Source organism: Harpia harpyja, chromosome 10 (assembly GCF_026419915.1).
Source record: "Harpia harpyja isolate bHarHar1 chromosome 10, bHarHar1 primary haplotype, whole genome shotgun sequence".
Taxonomy (NCBI): Eukaryota; Metazoa; Chordata; class Aves; order Accipitriformes; family Accipitridae; genus Harpia; species Harpia harpyja.
Window position 1 is genome coordinate 31848146 of NC_068949.1, and position 13824 is coordinate 31861969.

The window sequence follows — 13824 nt, forward strand, 5'->3', positions numbered from 1 at the left end:
CGACACGGACAGACAGCTTCCTCCTCCTGCAAACAGTCAACAAACAAGTGTCTCCAGTTCAACAGGCAGAATAGTTACAGGCTCCTGCAAGGAGACTGCAGTAGTTTGCGGTGGTACGGCGTGTTTCAGTGCAATGTTTCTCAGCTTGCCAGTCTGCAGATTGGTGCCAGGTTGCAGAGTCCTGTCCAAAGCAGCAAGCTCCTAGCTGAAGCAGGGTTTTTTCAGGCTCAGGGTATGATCAGAAAGGCCTGATGGAGGTGCCTGCATCCATGCTGAGCAGCTCGGTCATAAACCTGGAGTCTTCTGGAGAGGGAGGTTGCAGTTCCCTCATCTCCTGGGAAATCTGTGTGCAATGGCAGAAGGGTGGCAAGGTTGAAGGGGAGAGAACTGTAGACACCTGGTAGCTCTCGGATCTGGATTTGGTGTTTTCAGATCTCTTCTCTTGCCAACCAAAGGAAGAAAGGGAGACCAGAGTCTTCCCTTTCTCTTTCTGTCCAATAGCCCTGCTTGTGTGTTAACAAAATGGAGCCCAGAGGCTTCCACTTGCCAAATAGCCCATGGCATCCTGGCGGTCACTCGCTCCCCACTGATGTTACTGGCACCAAGAAGCTGGTGGGCATGGGAGGTGGCTTCCTGCACAGAGGTGGGACAGGCTGGGGGCTCCTCTTCCAGACGTGAGTTGGAGGGGACAGCGGAGAGCAGTGGGGCTGGGCACTTAGCTCCATCAGTGTTTCGTGCTGCAGCGGTCCCTTTTCCGGGAGGGAGCACAGATCTCATGGCTGGGGAGAACAGGGAAAGGGAAGGCTGAGAAAGGGGGCATGGGTATGGTGTTTGCTTCAGGATGGGAAGCAATGCCAGAGACAGAGGAAAGGGTGGAGCAAAGGAAGGAAAGCAGGAGCAGAGGGGAAGAAACAAACCTGTAGGCTGAAATGGTAATAATCTTCTGGATACTGCTGCACCCTAATTCCCAGGAATGCTGCTCCAAGGCCCTGTCACCATGTGGGGATGTTTGCCTGGTCCCGCACTGCCATCTCTGCTCCTGTGCCAAGCCAGCTGGCCTGCCTGGAGCTCTGGCCTTTACGGCTGTTGTGAAGAGAGGCAGGACACGTTTGCTTTTGGCTATCATGTGCTTTTTTAAAGAGGGTGGGAGTTCCTCCCCTTGAATTCCTGGGGCTGGTTTGCCCCCCGGTGTCTCTGGTTTTTGTGACTTGGGGGGCTCCGCAGAGCCAGGGTTGTGGGCCTTAGCTGAGAATTTTGACCTGTTGGGAGCTGTTTTCCTGGGCCACATTGAGCTTGCCAGCCTGGCCTTGAGATGAGCCAAAAGATTTCCCAGCACAGGCACGTGGAATGGGCATATACGATACAATGTGGAGGTGCCTAGCGCGGGCACCTCTGGGAGTACCTCCCATACCCAGCATCTGGTTCATCTGAACGATGTGCTGCACTTGGGTCAGAGCCCTCCCCATGCCCAGAACACCAGCTCTGTACGGGTCTCAGGCTCTCCCTGCGCTGCTGTTTCCTGATTAAACTGTGAGCTTAACTTCAATGGATCAGATCAAAGTGAGTGTCTCCCACTGTCTCTCCAACAGTTGTTATCTTGATCCCTTTTCCTCCTTCCCCACTCTGTCTGTCTAAAGCCGAGCCTCTAATTTTAGACTGAGGAAGATAATTGAGGGTCAAAAAAGATTGCTATATAATTTTAACATATTTTTTTTTCAGTGGTTGGGGTGGGAGGCAAAGTTAGGAGCTCCTTGCCCTCAAACCTTTGTATTGCGGGAAAGAAGGACATAGGGGAAGGAGTGAGCTGGTACAGTCTGCTCTCTGCAGAAGTTGTTCTGTTTCTTTGCAGTTAGCTAAAACTATGAGTGTAAAGGCATAAACTACTGTATTTCCTTTGCAGATCCTATTGACCGAAGAGTTCGTAGAGAGAATGCTGGAAGATTTAGAAGATCTGAATTCTCCAGAGGAAGTAAGGCTGCGTCATTCCCATATCTCCCATGTACTGTCCCAGAGACCTCAGCCTGTCCTGCAGCTTGCCTTTGATCCTCCCCTCAGCTCGCAGGCTGCAGCCCTGCCCTGTAGACTTGAGGCCTTGCTAAACCTTCACATCTGCTGTGAACTAAGGCATTGAGAGAAGGGATTGCAAGAAATACAAGGCAGGGATGGGTATTAAGGGAGTCTCTGCGTTTCCTTTCTGCCGCCATCTTTCCTAACGTGGTATCTGAGTGCCCTGAATCAAAGCAGTGCAGCCCCTGGGCCAGGGGCTCCAGGGTCCTCGATGCCATGCATAGAGTCCTCAGCAGCATCTCTAGGCACATCACCTTCCCCACTTTCAGAAAGGCTGAAAGCGGTAGCAGCACATTTACTGCTGAACAATCTGTTGTAGGGGGCCTCCTTTTTGAGTTTGGGGAGCAGGCGGGGGCTTTTTCACATCTGCTACTTGGCCTTTACCTGCTGCCCCTGCACAGCGTGCAGAGGACCATCACCATCTTGGAAGCGTTATAGCAGCAGCCAAGGGAGCTTTATAAAGCTTTGCTGTGCGGTACTAAACTTCCCCCTGCCATGTGATCTCTTCCTGGGGAACATTTAACACCCTGTCTCCCATGCATGCCATATAAATATTCTGCTTGACTTCAAAGAGCAGTGGCAGAAGTGACATGTAATATTTTTAATCCCATTTTTTACAGCTCCCTGCAGATTCTAAAGAAACTTTCCTTGGCTTGTAGAGCAGCCCTCCCATCCCTTGCCCTGCTCCCCTCCCCCCAGGAGAATCTCAGGGCTCTAATTGTTTAATCCAGAGTTGATTTAATGCCAGGGTGTTCTTCACTGTGTGAGTGAGGGGAGCACACTGTTGGCTGTGCAGTGACTTTCAGGCCAGCTTTTATCCAGTTAAACCTAATCCAAAGCTCATTTTTGCTGGTGACATGGAAGCCCAGGAGCACTCTGGTTTGAAGGCCCTTTAGTTAAGGCTTTGGATGGCTCATGTTCCTTCACTCTCCACTGAGAGGCAGAGGCAGTGAGCGTGGCAGCTCCTGGCACAGTGACCGGGTGTTCGGTTCCGAGTTACTGTGACTTTGCTAAATTAAAAAGTGAAAAACAAACAAATGCAAAGGATGACTTCTCCAAGAGGATTGCTTTGGAACCACTCCTGTTTATAAAAAGGAAAATACTTGAGATGAAATGTGATCTTTCAGCATCCAGATTCCTCCAAGGATTTGTAACTTGCAGGATCCCAGTTTGGGCCAACTGAAGGCGTTCCTCAGCAGCCCTGCCTGTTGCTGTTGATATTCATGTGGTAGAATGAAGCACTGCAAGGAGAGTCTTTCCTTTGCTGCATAAAGAGCCACCTGTGTTAAGTGAAATTAAGTGAAATGATCTGTCTGACTATCTTTAGCATGTTTTTCACATACCCTAGACATTGAACTCAGAAGAATCCCCTGGGCAGTGTAGGGCCACTAGATTATATGGTACAAGCTATACACAGGGCTTGAGTTTAAAAAAAACCAACCGTAAGTGGGACTTGAGCTGTTTATGTTTCCTAGAGGAGAAAGAGTGGGAGTTTATGGTAGCCACTATCCTGAAGGATCCTCCTGCCATGCTGCCAGATCATGGGTCAGACCCTGAACCGCCAGCCCGGCATACTAAGGTCAATGGGTACCAACTGCAGGTTACCCTTGTACACAGCTGCAAATGGAGCAAGGTCAGGAGAAAATTCATGTTCGAGCTGCCCTTGCTGTGGAGCAGGCAGCTGGAGGGGATCTCCTTTAACAGGAACCTGTCACTGAGCATGTGTTAATGTCCTTCAGAAATGGGGCGCTTATGGGAAGAAAGACAAGTAATTGGATAAAGATGGATGATTCGCAGGTCACTGTCCCCTTGCACCAGCTCTCTAATTCATGTAGCCCCTGGGAACCTTATGGCACTGCTGGCCTTGGTCTGAGGACTCTGCTAGGAGAGGACCACTGTATCTGTAACTGTTCTGAATTGTCACTGGTGGTGTGGGATCCCAGTGAGATTCCTCCCTGGGAGTCCTGTTGGGGCGTCAGGCAGTGCTACACCATGGGTGCAGCAGTTTTAAAACCAAAATCATCCTGCAAACCAGCTTCCAGAGCTGTCCCCCACAGGTTTTGGACTCTCAGTCTGGATGCTGGGATTGCGTGAAATGCTTGTCCATCCAGCTGTGGGGCAGAACAGGTTGCCATCCAGCTGTGGGGCAGATCTGTAGCCTAAAAGATTCCACACCCCACCTCCCACACACACCCCCCAGAGCTGTTTTTGAGAGATCTGTGTGAATGCATGGGCCCTGGTCAAAGGTGGTTGTGAGAAGGTTTGGTGGTAAGGCTTCTTGGACCTCTATCCCCACACAGTCATGATTGGGATCAGAGATGTTGGGGTGACTTTCCAGCCTAAGACAGGGTGCCCTGGAGCAACATCAGGATGGGAACAGTGCGCTTGCCTTGTTTGGAAAACATTGGCCAGAGACAGTGCTGTGTAAACCAGACTGGGGCAAAAAATGTCTGTTCCCTGTGCTTCAATCAATGTTTGCAAAACAGCCTGAGCAGCCGAGTGCCTGTGTGAATATGAGGCATTGTATGGGTGCTCTGCAAAGCCTTTGTACCAGAGGTGGGTAGGGCTGGAGCAGAAATGCTGTTCAGGCACGCTGGCTCTCCCCAGCCAGGATGGCACAGTTTGCCTTCCCAGAGCTGGTGGCCATTTGCAAGCCTGTCAACCAGCAGAGCCATGCTAGCTGACGTGCATCCCACCCTGTACAAGCAAGAGTTTGAAACCTGCCATAAGACTCCCTTTAAAGCAAAGAGGGGGCTCTGGGGGCCGGGGTGGGTGGAAGGAAAGGCACATGGTCAGATAGGAGGGGAGATACTTGCGCTGCAAATTTTCAGAGAGGTCGGGGAGGGGAAATGGTGATGGGGGCAGAAACCCTCCAGAATCCGTCTGATGAAATAAACAGCACTTGGGCTGAAAACTCAGAACTTTATTTTGGCAGCTGAGGCACAGGCCACGTTATCTAACATCCACTGCTATCCAAAACATACTGATGGGGAAATGTTTTCTTAGTGGCCTCTTGTTTTAAAAAATAATAACATGGGGCTGCCTGCCTTTGCAACGATTTTGTTTTTTCTGTGCAGGTTGCAGTGATATACACTAGCTGATACTCTTTACTGTCTTACAGTTTAAACTTCCAAAGGAGTACAGCTGGCCTGAAAAGAAACTGAAAGTTTCCATCTTGCCAGATGCCGTGTTCGACAACCCGCTGCATTAGAGCTGAATTACACCCTTCTAACAACTGGGAGAGCCAAGTTACTGTCCATTACCCAGTGACTCACAGGATAATTAATGCAGTAAAAACTCTGCCTGCAAATAAAAGAGTTTGCTGCACAACCACTGCAAGCAGAAGAGGAGCTACTCAGCACCAGCCCAGACCGAACTGAGCCCTTTCCTTTATCCTTCCCAAGGCTGAGCTCTCTGGGAACAGCCTGCGTATGTGTGAGTGCGAGTGAGAAATATTTAACTATGAAAATTAGTAGTAAGAATCCTTTCTCTCTCCTAGCTACAGAACTCCCCTCTGCCTTAGCCCAGGGTGTAGACGCTCTGCACGCCTGTATTTACACATGCATTTCTGCCAGGTGTGAGCCTATAATCCATGGATTAAATGTTCTTTACGTGACTCTGGAGTCCTTTTGTTAGCCAAAATTTTACTGACTGCAGAACTGTTCTTCCATGTGCTATTTTTTTTTCTTTTCAGAAACGGAATGGTATTTCCCCTGTTTAAAGGAGGCCAAAAGCTCACATGCTTGAAGCTGAACAGATTTAAAGATGAACTTTCTAGTTCAGTCAAGAAAAACAAACCCAGATCCTCCCTGCCCTCAAATTAGGCATGTTTTAAGTGTTGGTCTTGGTGCTATTAGCTATGGTATCGCTGCAAACAGAGGCAACTTTATTCTCGCGCATCCTGTCCTTGTGCCTGAACCCCAGGGAAGGTCGCAACCTCTGGTTTTGCACAAGCAGGAGGAAGAAAGCTACCGGGGCGGGGGAGATCTCCTGTTTACAGTGTGTTTATCTTTAAAGAGATACTGTCAAGTATTTTTTCCTTGCTATTGTACAGAATTTGAGAAGCTAGAAAGGACCTTTGTTCACAGGGACAACTTCAGCAGCTCTGCAGGATCCAGGGGGCTGCTTGAAAGCATATGAAATGGAGATCTCCGCTGCCCTGGCATAGCGGAGAGGAGTCTCAGCCTCAATAAAGCCAGCTATTCTCCCTGTTCCAGTAGGGTTGTGCCCTAGTGCAGCTCAATTTTCCCCTCTAGCCTCGCTGTGGTGGCTCTCGTTGTTGCTGACTTCCCTCCTTTCAGACAGATTTGAACTGTAAAGCATCAAAATCAGTTTGAAAAGACCCTCTCTCTAGATCTGTGTGGCTTCCTCCTTGGAGCAAAACGTCACATGCGGAGGAGACAGTCTCTGCAGGGTCAGGTTGTGTCTCTGCATCGAGATGCTGGCTCCTGTGGATATGCTGCAGCAAACCACTGCAGGCTTTGCCCCCTGCTGCTGTTGCAGGTTGTTTCTGATGCATATTCCCCAGCCTTCCTCTGCCCATTGTCTTTTGGTGATGACTCTTCACTCCTTGTCAGGGGAGATGCAGCTTTCCTTCCACCCCTTTCTGCCTACAAGATAACTTGGCGATTTATGCACGATTGCTGTGTGATCATAATGCAAGTATAACAAAAGCTTTTAACACTTAACTCCCCTGATCAAACAGCAAAGTCCAGGAGGCCTCACAGTACCCCAGGGTTGGTTTTCTGTTTGTTTTCTGATTTAATTTCTTCCTGGCACAGTCAGCTTTGATGTTTTTTGCATATATTTGAGACTGGTTAATGTTGGTCAAGAAGCAGAGCTAGGAGCCACAAAGCTTTCCTTGGACTTGCTACAGAATTCCTCTGTGGCCTCAGGCAAGTCACTCAATGTGTCTCTGTGCAGAGAGGGTGATTATTGACTAGAGGGCTGTAGGACCTACCGAAGCATGCCAGGGTTTGCAGGGGAGGGCGTGCTTTGTGTACAAAGTAGTATTTGTATTATTATAATTGTTGTTATATTATAATTTAAGGCAGGCCAAATGCAGGGTCCAACACTGCTCGGCAGAACCTTCCTTTCTGCAAAGCTACGAAAGCAATTTACATGTAAATGAGTTTGTCATTTTGTCTGAACTCAGAGGATCATCTTAAAATCCTGCTGCGAAAGAACAAACTTTCAGATATCTGCATGTGACAGCCAGAGTGATTTCTGTGCTGTGGCAGACTGCATTCATCCGTGGGATCTCTTGGCCAGTTTTCATTGTCCTGGTTAGCACTAAGCATCCCTTCTGCACTGTAGATGTATATGTAGGGGACAGCGTGGGTGAGAAAGCAGCATGAAAATGTACCAGTCCAGCTTCAAAAATGACATGCCCAAGTGTCCCACCACAAGATTATGAACAAACAGATGATTGTGGCAGTTGGGAAAAAGGCAAGGGCAGCAACTACAATTTTGTCCCAAAGCCATCCGCCAACAGTAGCCCATGGGCTGCTCTTATACGAGCTTGCTGGGGGTGCCTGCAGCAGAGCTGGCCCATTGCCATGATGCTGGCTGCTCTTCCTTGTTTCCAGATGCTAGCTCTCATTAAAAGGAGCTTAAAATCCACATCTTGGTGGAAAAGGGACATTTGGAAGGTCAATTGTTGCTGTTCCTGCAGAGATCAGCACGGGGCAGAGAGAAGTCCATCAGACCCTCTCTGGGCTCTGACACACATCTGGAAAGCTTAGGACCTCCTGCCCTATGAACTCTTTGAGCCTTTGCTGCGGGGATGTGGTGCTGTATGCAGGGAAAGCACCTCCTCCAAGCTGGCTTGTGCTCCAGTTCTGCCTTTCTTATGTGTATGTTTTCCTCACCATATTTACTCTCATCAGACACTCTGGGTTGGGTTTTCATTGACTTCAGAGGGAGCATGCTGAATGCATTTGAAAATCCACCCAGTATCCTTGTGTATGTGTATTTTTGTTCCATGTCATGTATTTATATATAGTTCTGTGTATTTGAGTTATGAACAGGTGGCATGCCAGAAATCTCTATTTCTGAGACACTTTCTCACAGATCTTTGCTGGTAGCCAGATAACAATTGAGGAGAAGGTTTGAAGGGAAGGAAATTAAATCTTCCCATTTAGTTAAGGGGAAAAATATTAGACAAATAACTGCTAAAATAGAAATCTCTGTCTTATTGTTAGACCAACTGTAAGAGAGAAACTGGTGAAAGTCAGCCCTTAAGCTCCAAGCTTGTGTCGCTGCCTCTCAACAGTTATCTAAGAATAAGAAAGTTGCGTGTTACTCAGTATCGTGAAGAGTTGTGCACCCACAGGACCTCCCCTCCCCTGACTCACATCAAGTTTGCAACCATGCCAAAGGCTTACTCATTGGCAAGTAAATGAGATTTCAAGTTTGGATGTTTTCATCTTGGGGCAAGAGGACATGCCTGTGTGTGAAGGAAATGGAAAAGAAACCTTTGTATTTTAGTGAGCAAGTAGTTTGAAAAAGGGAAATGCATCAGTGTCAATAAACGCCACGTTTTTTTTCTAGTCCAAACTTGCTGAGATGGTAGGTCCACTAGTGCTGATTTTTTTCTAGATTGTGTAGAAGGTCTGAAGCAGGATTGTACGAAACCAAAACCTGTGAGGCTTCTGTTGGCTAAAGATAGTAATGGAAATGAACGCAATTTAGAAGCAGCAAGTAGAGGTTTTCTCTCTCCTGGAAAAATCTTGCAATGCAGATCGATAGGGATATTTCCAGAGATGAAGAGCCTTATGGCAGACCTGCAAAGCCTTGAAAATCCAACATGTGACAGCAATTCTGAAACAAGAGAAGTCCCAAAAGCCAGGACTACTCTCCCTCTCAACTCATGATTAAAAACAGAAGAAGGAATGTATAGTTTCAATATTAAAGTATGTGGGATACAATCTGAGCAGAGCAGTCAGTCTTGTAGCTGGTGTGACCTACAGTGATATTTTCAGTGGCTTAGATAGGTGGTGCCTGCTGTGTATAATGTCTTTGAGGATGGTGATATATTGGTTTTACTGTACATAGATTTGCCAACAGTGATTTGAAATGATATTCTGAAGCTCTTCACTTCAAATATTCAGTTGCTCTTGGATGGCTTTTGAAATGACACCATCGGGTCATCAAATGGTCTTTGAAGAAGTGGGGGTTGTGTTGTTTTTCATCTGTGACCAGTAGAAATATTTAGGGGGTGTAGCTTTTAAAAAAAAAAAAGTTGAAAGCGATGCTTGGCTTGGAGGGGGCAGATTGCTGGGGAGAGGTTGTGTGGTGGGGGAGCAAGTTAGCAGGCTCCCTCCTGCACCCACAGCTCGGGCTTGTTCAAGGCAGTGCAGTCATTATGCATCTCGGGCACTGCTATGGGAGCTAACGTGGGTGCAGGGAAGTTAGAAACCAAAGTGAGAATCATCAAGGCCTCAGCACAGCATGGGGGGGCCTACAGGCAAGTCCTCATTTCCGTGCCAGGACCCACTGAGGTCCTGCATCGGTGCAAGGAGCCGGCCATGCACATCCTACTGCATGTTCACACTCTGGCCTGTACCCGCCGCTGATGGTAGAGACTGCAGATGGCTGCGTTAGCTGCATCTGAGGTTGAGTCAAAGATGGGGAGTGGCAATGTGGCTGCTTCAGTCTCCTTTGTTATTCTGTTTAGTGTGAGGTGGGGAGCGGAGCTCATGCTCCGCTGCCCCTCATGAGAACCTCCAGGCTGGTCACTGAGCGAGCTTTATTGCTCACCCACCATCCGTTCCCTTCATCAAATGTCCCCCCAGCTCCTCACAAAAACCTTTCTCAGATGCTTCACTGGAAAATGTTTGGCTGACTGCATGCTTCGCAGGACGCTGTGTTAGACGACAGGTCGGCATGGAATCGTGGCTGCTCGGCTGTTTATCTGTCCTGATGACTACTCCCTCCTCCTAGGTAGGCATGTAGAGTCCATGACCCACTTTGCTGGCTTCTATCTGGCTGGGGCAAGGCAGCATCATGTCAGGTGGGGAGAAATGATCCGCAGACCTTCAGGTCAGAGGAAACCCTTAGACCTGTGTGTCTGATTGTCCCCTAGCCCAGGGCACAGCCTTGCACCCTGTGGCTCTGCTGTATGAAGTCTTGGGCTTCAGCTCCTACAACATCGTAGCCAGGTGAGGAGAGGGTCCAGCAACATGAGAGCCCTTCTGCCTCCCTGGGACTTGGTCCTCTACGTGACTGCCCTCCATTTAGAGTGTATGTTGTGCCTTAATTCTCCCTGTGAGTGAAGCTGTGAGGGCAGATGAATTGTCGAGCAACCGGGAATCCCTTTCTGTGCATCTGTCCCTATCGATAAATGCCAGCCTGCGCAGCAGCCAAACTGTATCCAAAACAATCTCAAAATGCACATTTGCCAGTGGGGTTCACCTCCCAAGATTTTAAAGCTGGATTTAGGTCTCTGGGACCGTGGCAGTTTTTAACGAGCTCTGTAGCAACCTATTATTTTTATAACATTTTTTCTGTTGTGTAGTGTCTGCTTCTTCTCTTTTCTTTTTTTAAAAAAAACCCTTGTGTTCTACGAGTCCAAAATTTCAAATGGAGGATAAGCCTGAGGTTGCAAATGTGTTTTAAACCCGGCCCCACGTTGACCTGTCTCTCTTAGGCAGTGAACCTGTCGTGTGTCGTGCTTCACCACCTCTTAATTTCTACCATGATTCTGTTTCCCCTAAAATGGCTGACAGACCATAAAATCATCATAAGCGGCACATCAGTTCAGAGACATCATTTCTAGTCTGCCGTGAAGGTAGCCCCTTCCCTTTCCCTCGCTGAAAGACCACGGCATCATTCACCGTTCAGCTCATAGGGCCCTGATAGCAGGAGAGGAACATCAGCTCAGAAAGGGCTGCACGTGGCAGATGTGGCTGGCCAGTGCCTGGTTGTTTTTAAACTGTCCTGACGATGTGTCTCCCCTCTTTAAAAAGAGGAAGAGAGAGGAAAAAAACCCAATCTCGAAAAGCCGGAGGAAAATTTCCAGCCGATTGTTGTGTTTTGCAAACACTGGTCTTTTCTCTCGCCCTCTCTCTCCACTCCCGGCGAGGCTGGAGATGAAAATGGCTCCTTTGTTCCTTTCCCTGGGGCCCAACTGCAGCGAAAGTGCGGCTCCGGAAACCCTCTGCTGCACGAGCGGCGAGGGTGGGAGGGACCGAGCTGTCGCCGTGTGCGGTAGGTCCTACATAAATACGGCATGTGTTGACAATGCCGCGGGCAGGATGGGCGCAGAAGGACTTTGCCGTGCTGGCAGCGAAGCTCCTGTGCTGTTCCTCCTGCGGCAGCAAGCGGGCTGCAAAACCCGCGGGGGGCAGAGGAAGGGGAGGCGGGTGTGAGTGGCCGTGTCATCCCAGCAGTGACTGATCACGGGCCGGGGGGCTCTGGGCCCTTTTGTTCTTGGCTTTTGGCTTTGCCCAAAGTGGCAATTTGCAGCCCCATGGAAGCAGACGGCATCCCGCTGGGGGCTTGTACCGATGCCCTGGCCCCTGTGCCGGGATGCTCCCTGCACCCATCCAGCCCTGGAGTCACAGTGCTCCGTGTTTGGCCACGGTCATGCTCCAAACCCAAGTTTAGTCATTCAAAACCCTTCTCTCATCCAGCCCAGGTTGGACACGCCGGCTTTTCCCTTTTTTTAAAGGGATGGGTGTTTTTTCTACTCACTGGGGATGCTACTTGTTTTGTATGCTGGACGGTTTCTGCAAAACCTAGAGCAAAGGCAAGCTTCCCAGGGTGGGGGACACGTGGGGCAACCGGGACCACAGCGAACCCTGACCGCTGGGGCTGCCCTCGCAGCCTGGAGGTGAACCTTTCTGTAGTTCAGCCGTGTGTGTGTGCGAGTGTGTGCGGTCTGCGTGCGCAGGGTTGTGTCAAGCGAGGAGCCCGAGGATGCTACCGACGGGGCTGGACGGAGCCCGCGTTTCTGCAGCCGGTGTATCAGTACCTTGTAGATGGCCTTTCTTCCCCCTCCCCTCCTCCTTTTTTTTTATAAAAGACAAAAAACAAATGGAAAGCTAAACTAGCAGAGGTTTTAAAATATTTTATATTAGTTTCTAATGTAAATTCTTACATTGTTATTGCAGTGCTGGGTGTGTTTCGCCTGCACGTGACTTTTTGTAATATTTTTGTGAATCACTAAACGTTTTTTTCCTCTCGTGTATTCTAAGTGCATTAAACGTATTTGCAGAATTGTCAGTGTCCTTCTCTGCGGGTGACTCGGCAGGACCGCCTGCCTCTTGCTCAGCCCCGCAGCTGCCTCAGCAGCCCCTTCTCCTCCTCATTGGCACCTTCTCCCCCTGGCCCTGGGGGAGCAGGGTCTGTCACCCAGACGTCCCGAGTGCAAGTGTGGGAGAGAAAGGGATCTTCCTTTTCCCAAAAAAACTCAGCAAAACGACCGGTCCAGGGCCCTGCCAGGTGCAGGATCCTCCACAAGCATCTGCTGGCGAAACCCCTTGAGCCAAGGCAGCCCAAGCGCCCTGACAGCTGGGGTTTTCCATGCCGTTAGGACAAGCTGGGATGGGGAGTGCTTGCACGTGGGTCCGAGGACGCGGCCGGTCAGCCGAGGGATGGCAACCTCATCCGCCGGCACGGGAAGGAGGGAGCTGGGGTGAGTGCCGGGTCAGGTCCATGCTCCCGTCCTCTGCCAAGTGCCTCTTGGCTTCAGCGGGATTTGCGGGGGTGTGGATGTGCACGCGGAGACCGAATATGTTGGAGAAGAGACACAGCAAACACTTATGAAAAATTATTACTGAGCTAATGTTGCAATGATTTCCCAGTAACACAGAACGATTTTGCAGTAATCTTTTTACACTCCTCGGTAATAAATTCCTTTAAGGTCAGAGAGAGGAAGAGTGGAATATCTGGGGGGGAAGGGAGATCACTGTGCGCAGAGGAAGGGTGACAGGGAAGGGAAAGGATGCGTGGGGAGCCAAAATCCAGCTTTGGGCAGGTTTTGCAGTTGCTCTTCAGGGGTGTTATCTCATCCCTCCCTGCATCGAAAAAGGAGCAGTCAGCAGAAAGCGTTCCTGCAAGGATTTGTTTTGTTTTGAAGTTTGGGGTGAAAACCATCCTTTCCCAAAGAAGCTCTCCTGCAGCCGCATCCAGACACGAACTGTCCCAGCCCCAAGGCAAAGCAGCAGGATCTCCGAGCACCATTGGTGCAGAGAAACCCATCCTGAAGGGAACGTGGCCGTATCTTGGCCGGGTTTAATCATGTCACTTGAGGAAAACTTCCTGGTCAACTGGGATCCCCAGCGAGGTTATTTAACTGGGTGGGGACAGGGGGGACAAGAGGCTGCCTGCAGCTGGTCCCCTGGCCTGAGACCCTCCGTGCCTCTCGCCTTCCCAGCCCTCGAAGCATTTGCAAGCACCAGGCTGCCCCGCTAGGACATGCCAGCAAGGATGGCAGAGCCAGGACCGGCCAGGGATGCTGCTGCTCACGCAGTGCTGGGAACCCTCCCCACCAGCCACTCGGTTAATTTAATTAATGAATTAAATGATCCACTTTCACCATCCCTGCAGTGGCCGGGCAGCACCCCCTTTGCAATGGCACATCCCAGCTGATCCCTCTGTTCAGACCCAAATCCGGAGAGGACCAGGTGTCCCTGAGGACTACAGCACAGCGGAGTGCCCCTCTCCCACCAGCACCCTTCACCCCAAGCCCCACCACCGGCACAGCCATGCCTGGCCCAGGCAGCCTCACCACTCTGCCTCCACCCTAGTTGA

General features: G+C 49.9%; 1 protein-coding gene across 3 annotated transcripts in view; it reads left to right on the plus strand.

The window, feature by feature from the left end:
- The window catches only part of SUFU (SUFU negative regulator of hedgehog signaling), a 99761-nt gene extending 87473 nt beyond the window's left edge, over positions 1 to 12288 (plus strand). For all 3 annotated transcript variants that reach the window (XM_052800217.1, XM_052800218.1, XM_052800219.1), the window contains 2 exons: positions 1901 to 1969; positions 5189 to 12288. In XM_052800217.1, the coding sequence (XP_052656177.1) occupies positions 1901 to 1969; positions 5189 to 5278 (159 nt within the window). In that variant the 3' untranslated portion in view covers positions 5279 to 12288. The remainder of the gene's footprint in view (positions 1 to 1900; positions 1970 to 5188) is intronic.
- The last annotated feature ends 1536 nt before the right edge of the window (positions 12289 to 13824 follow it).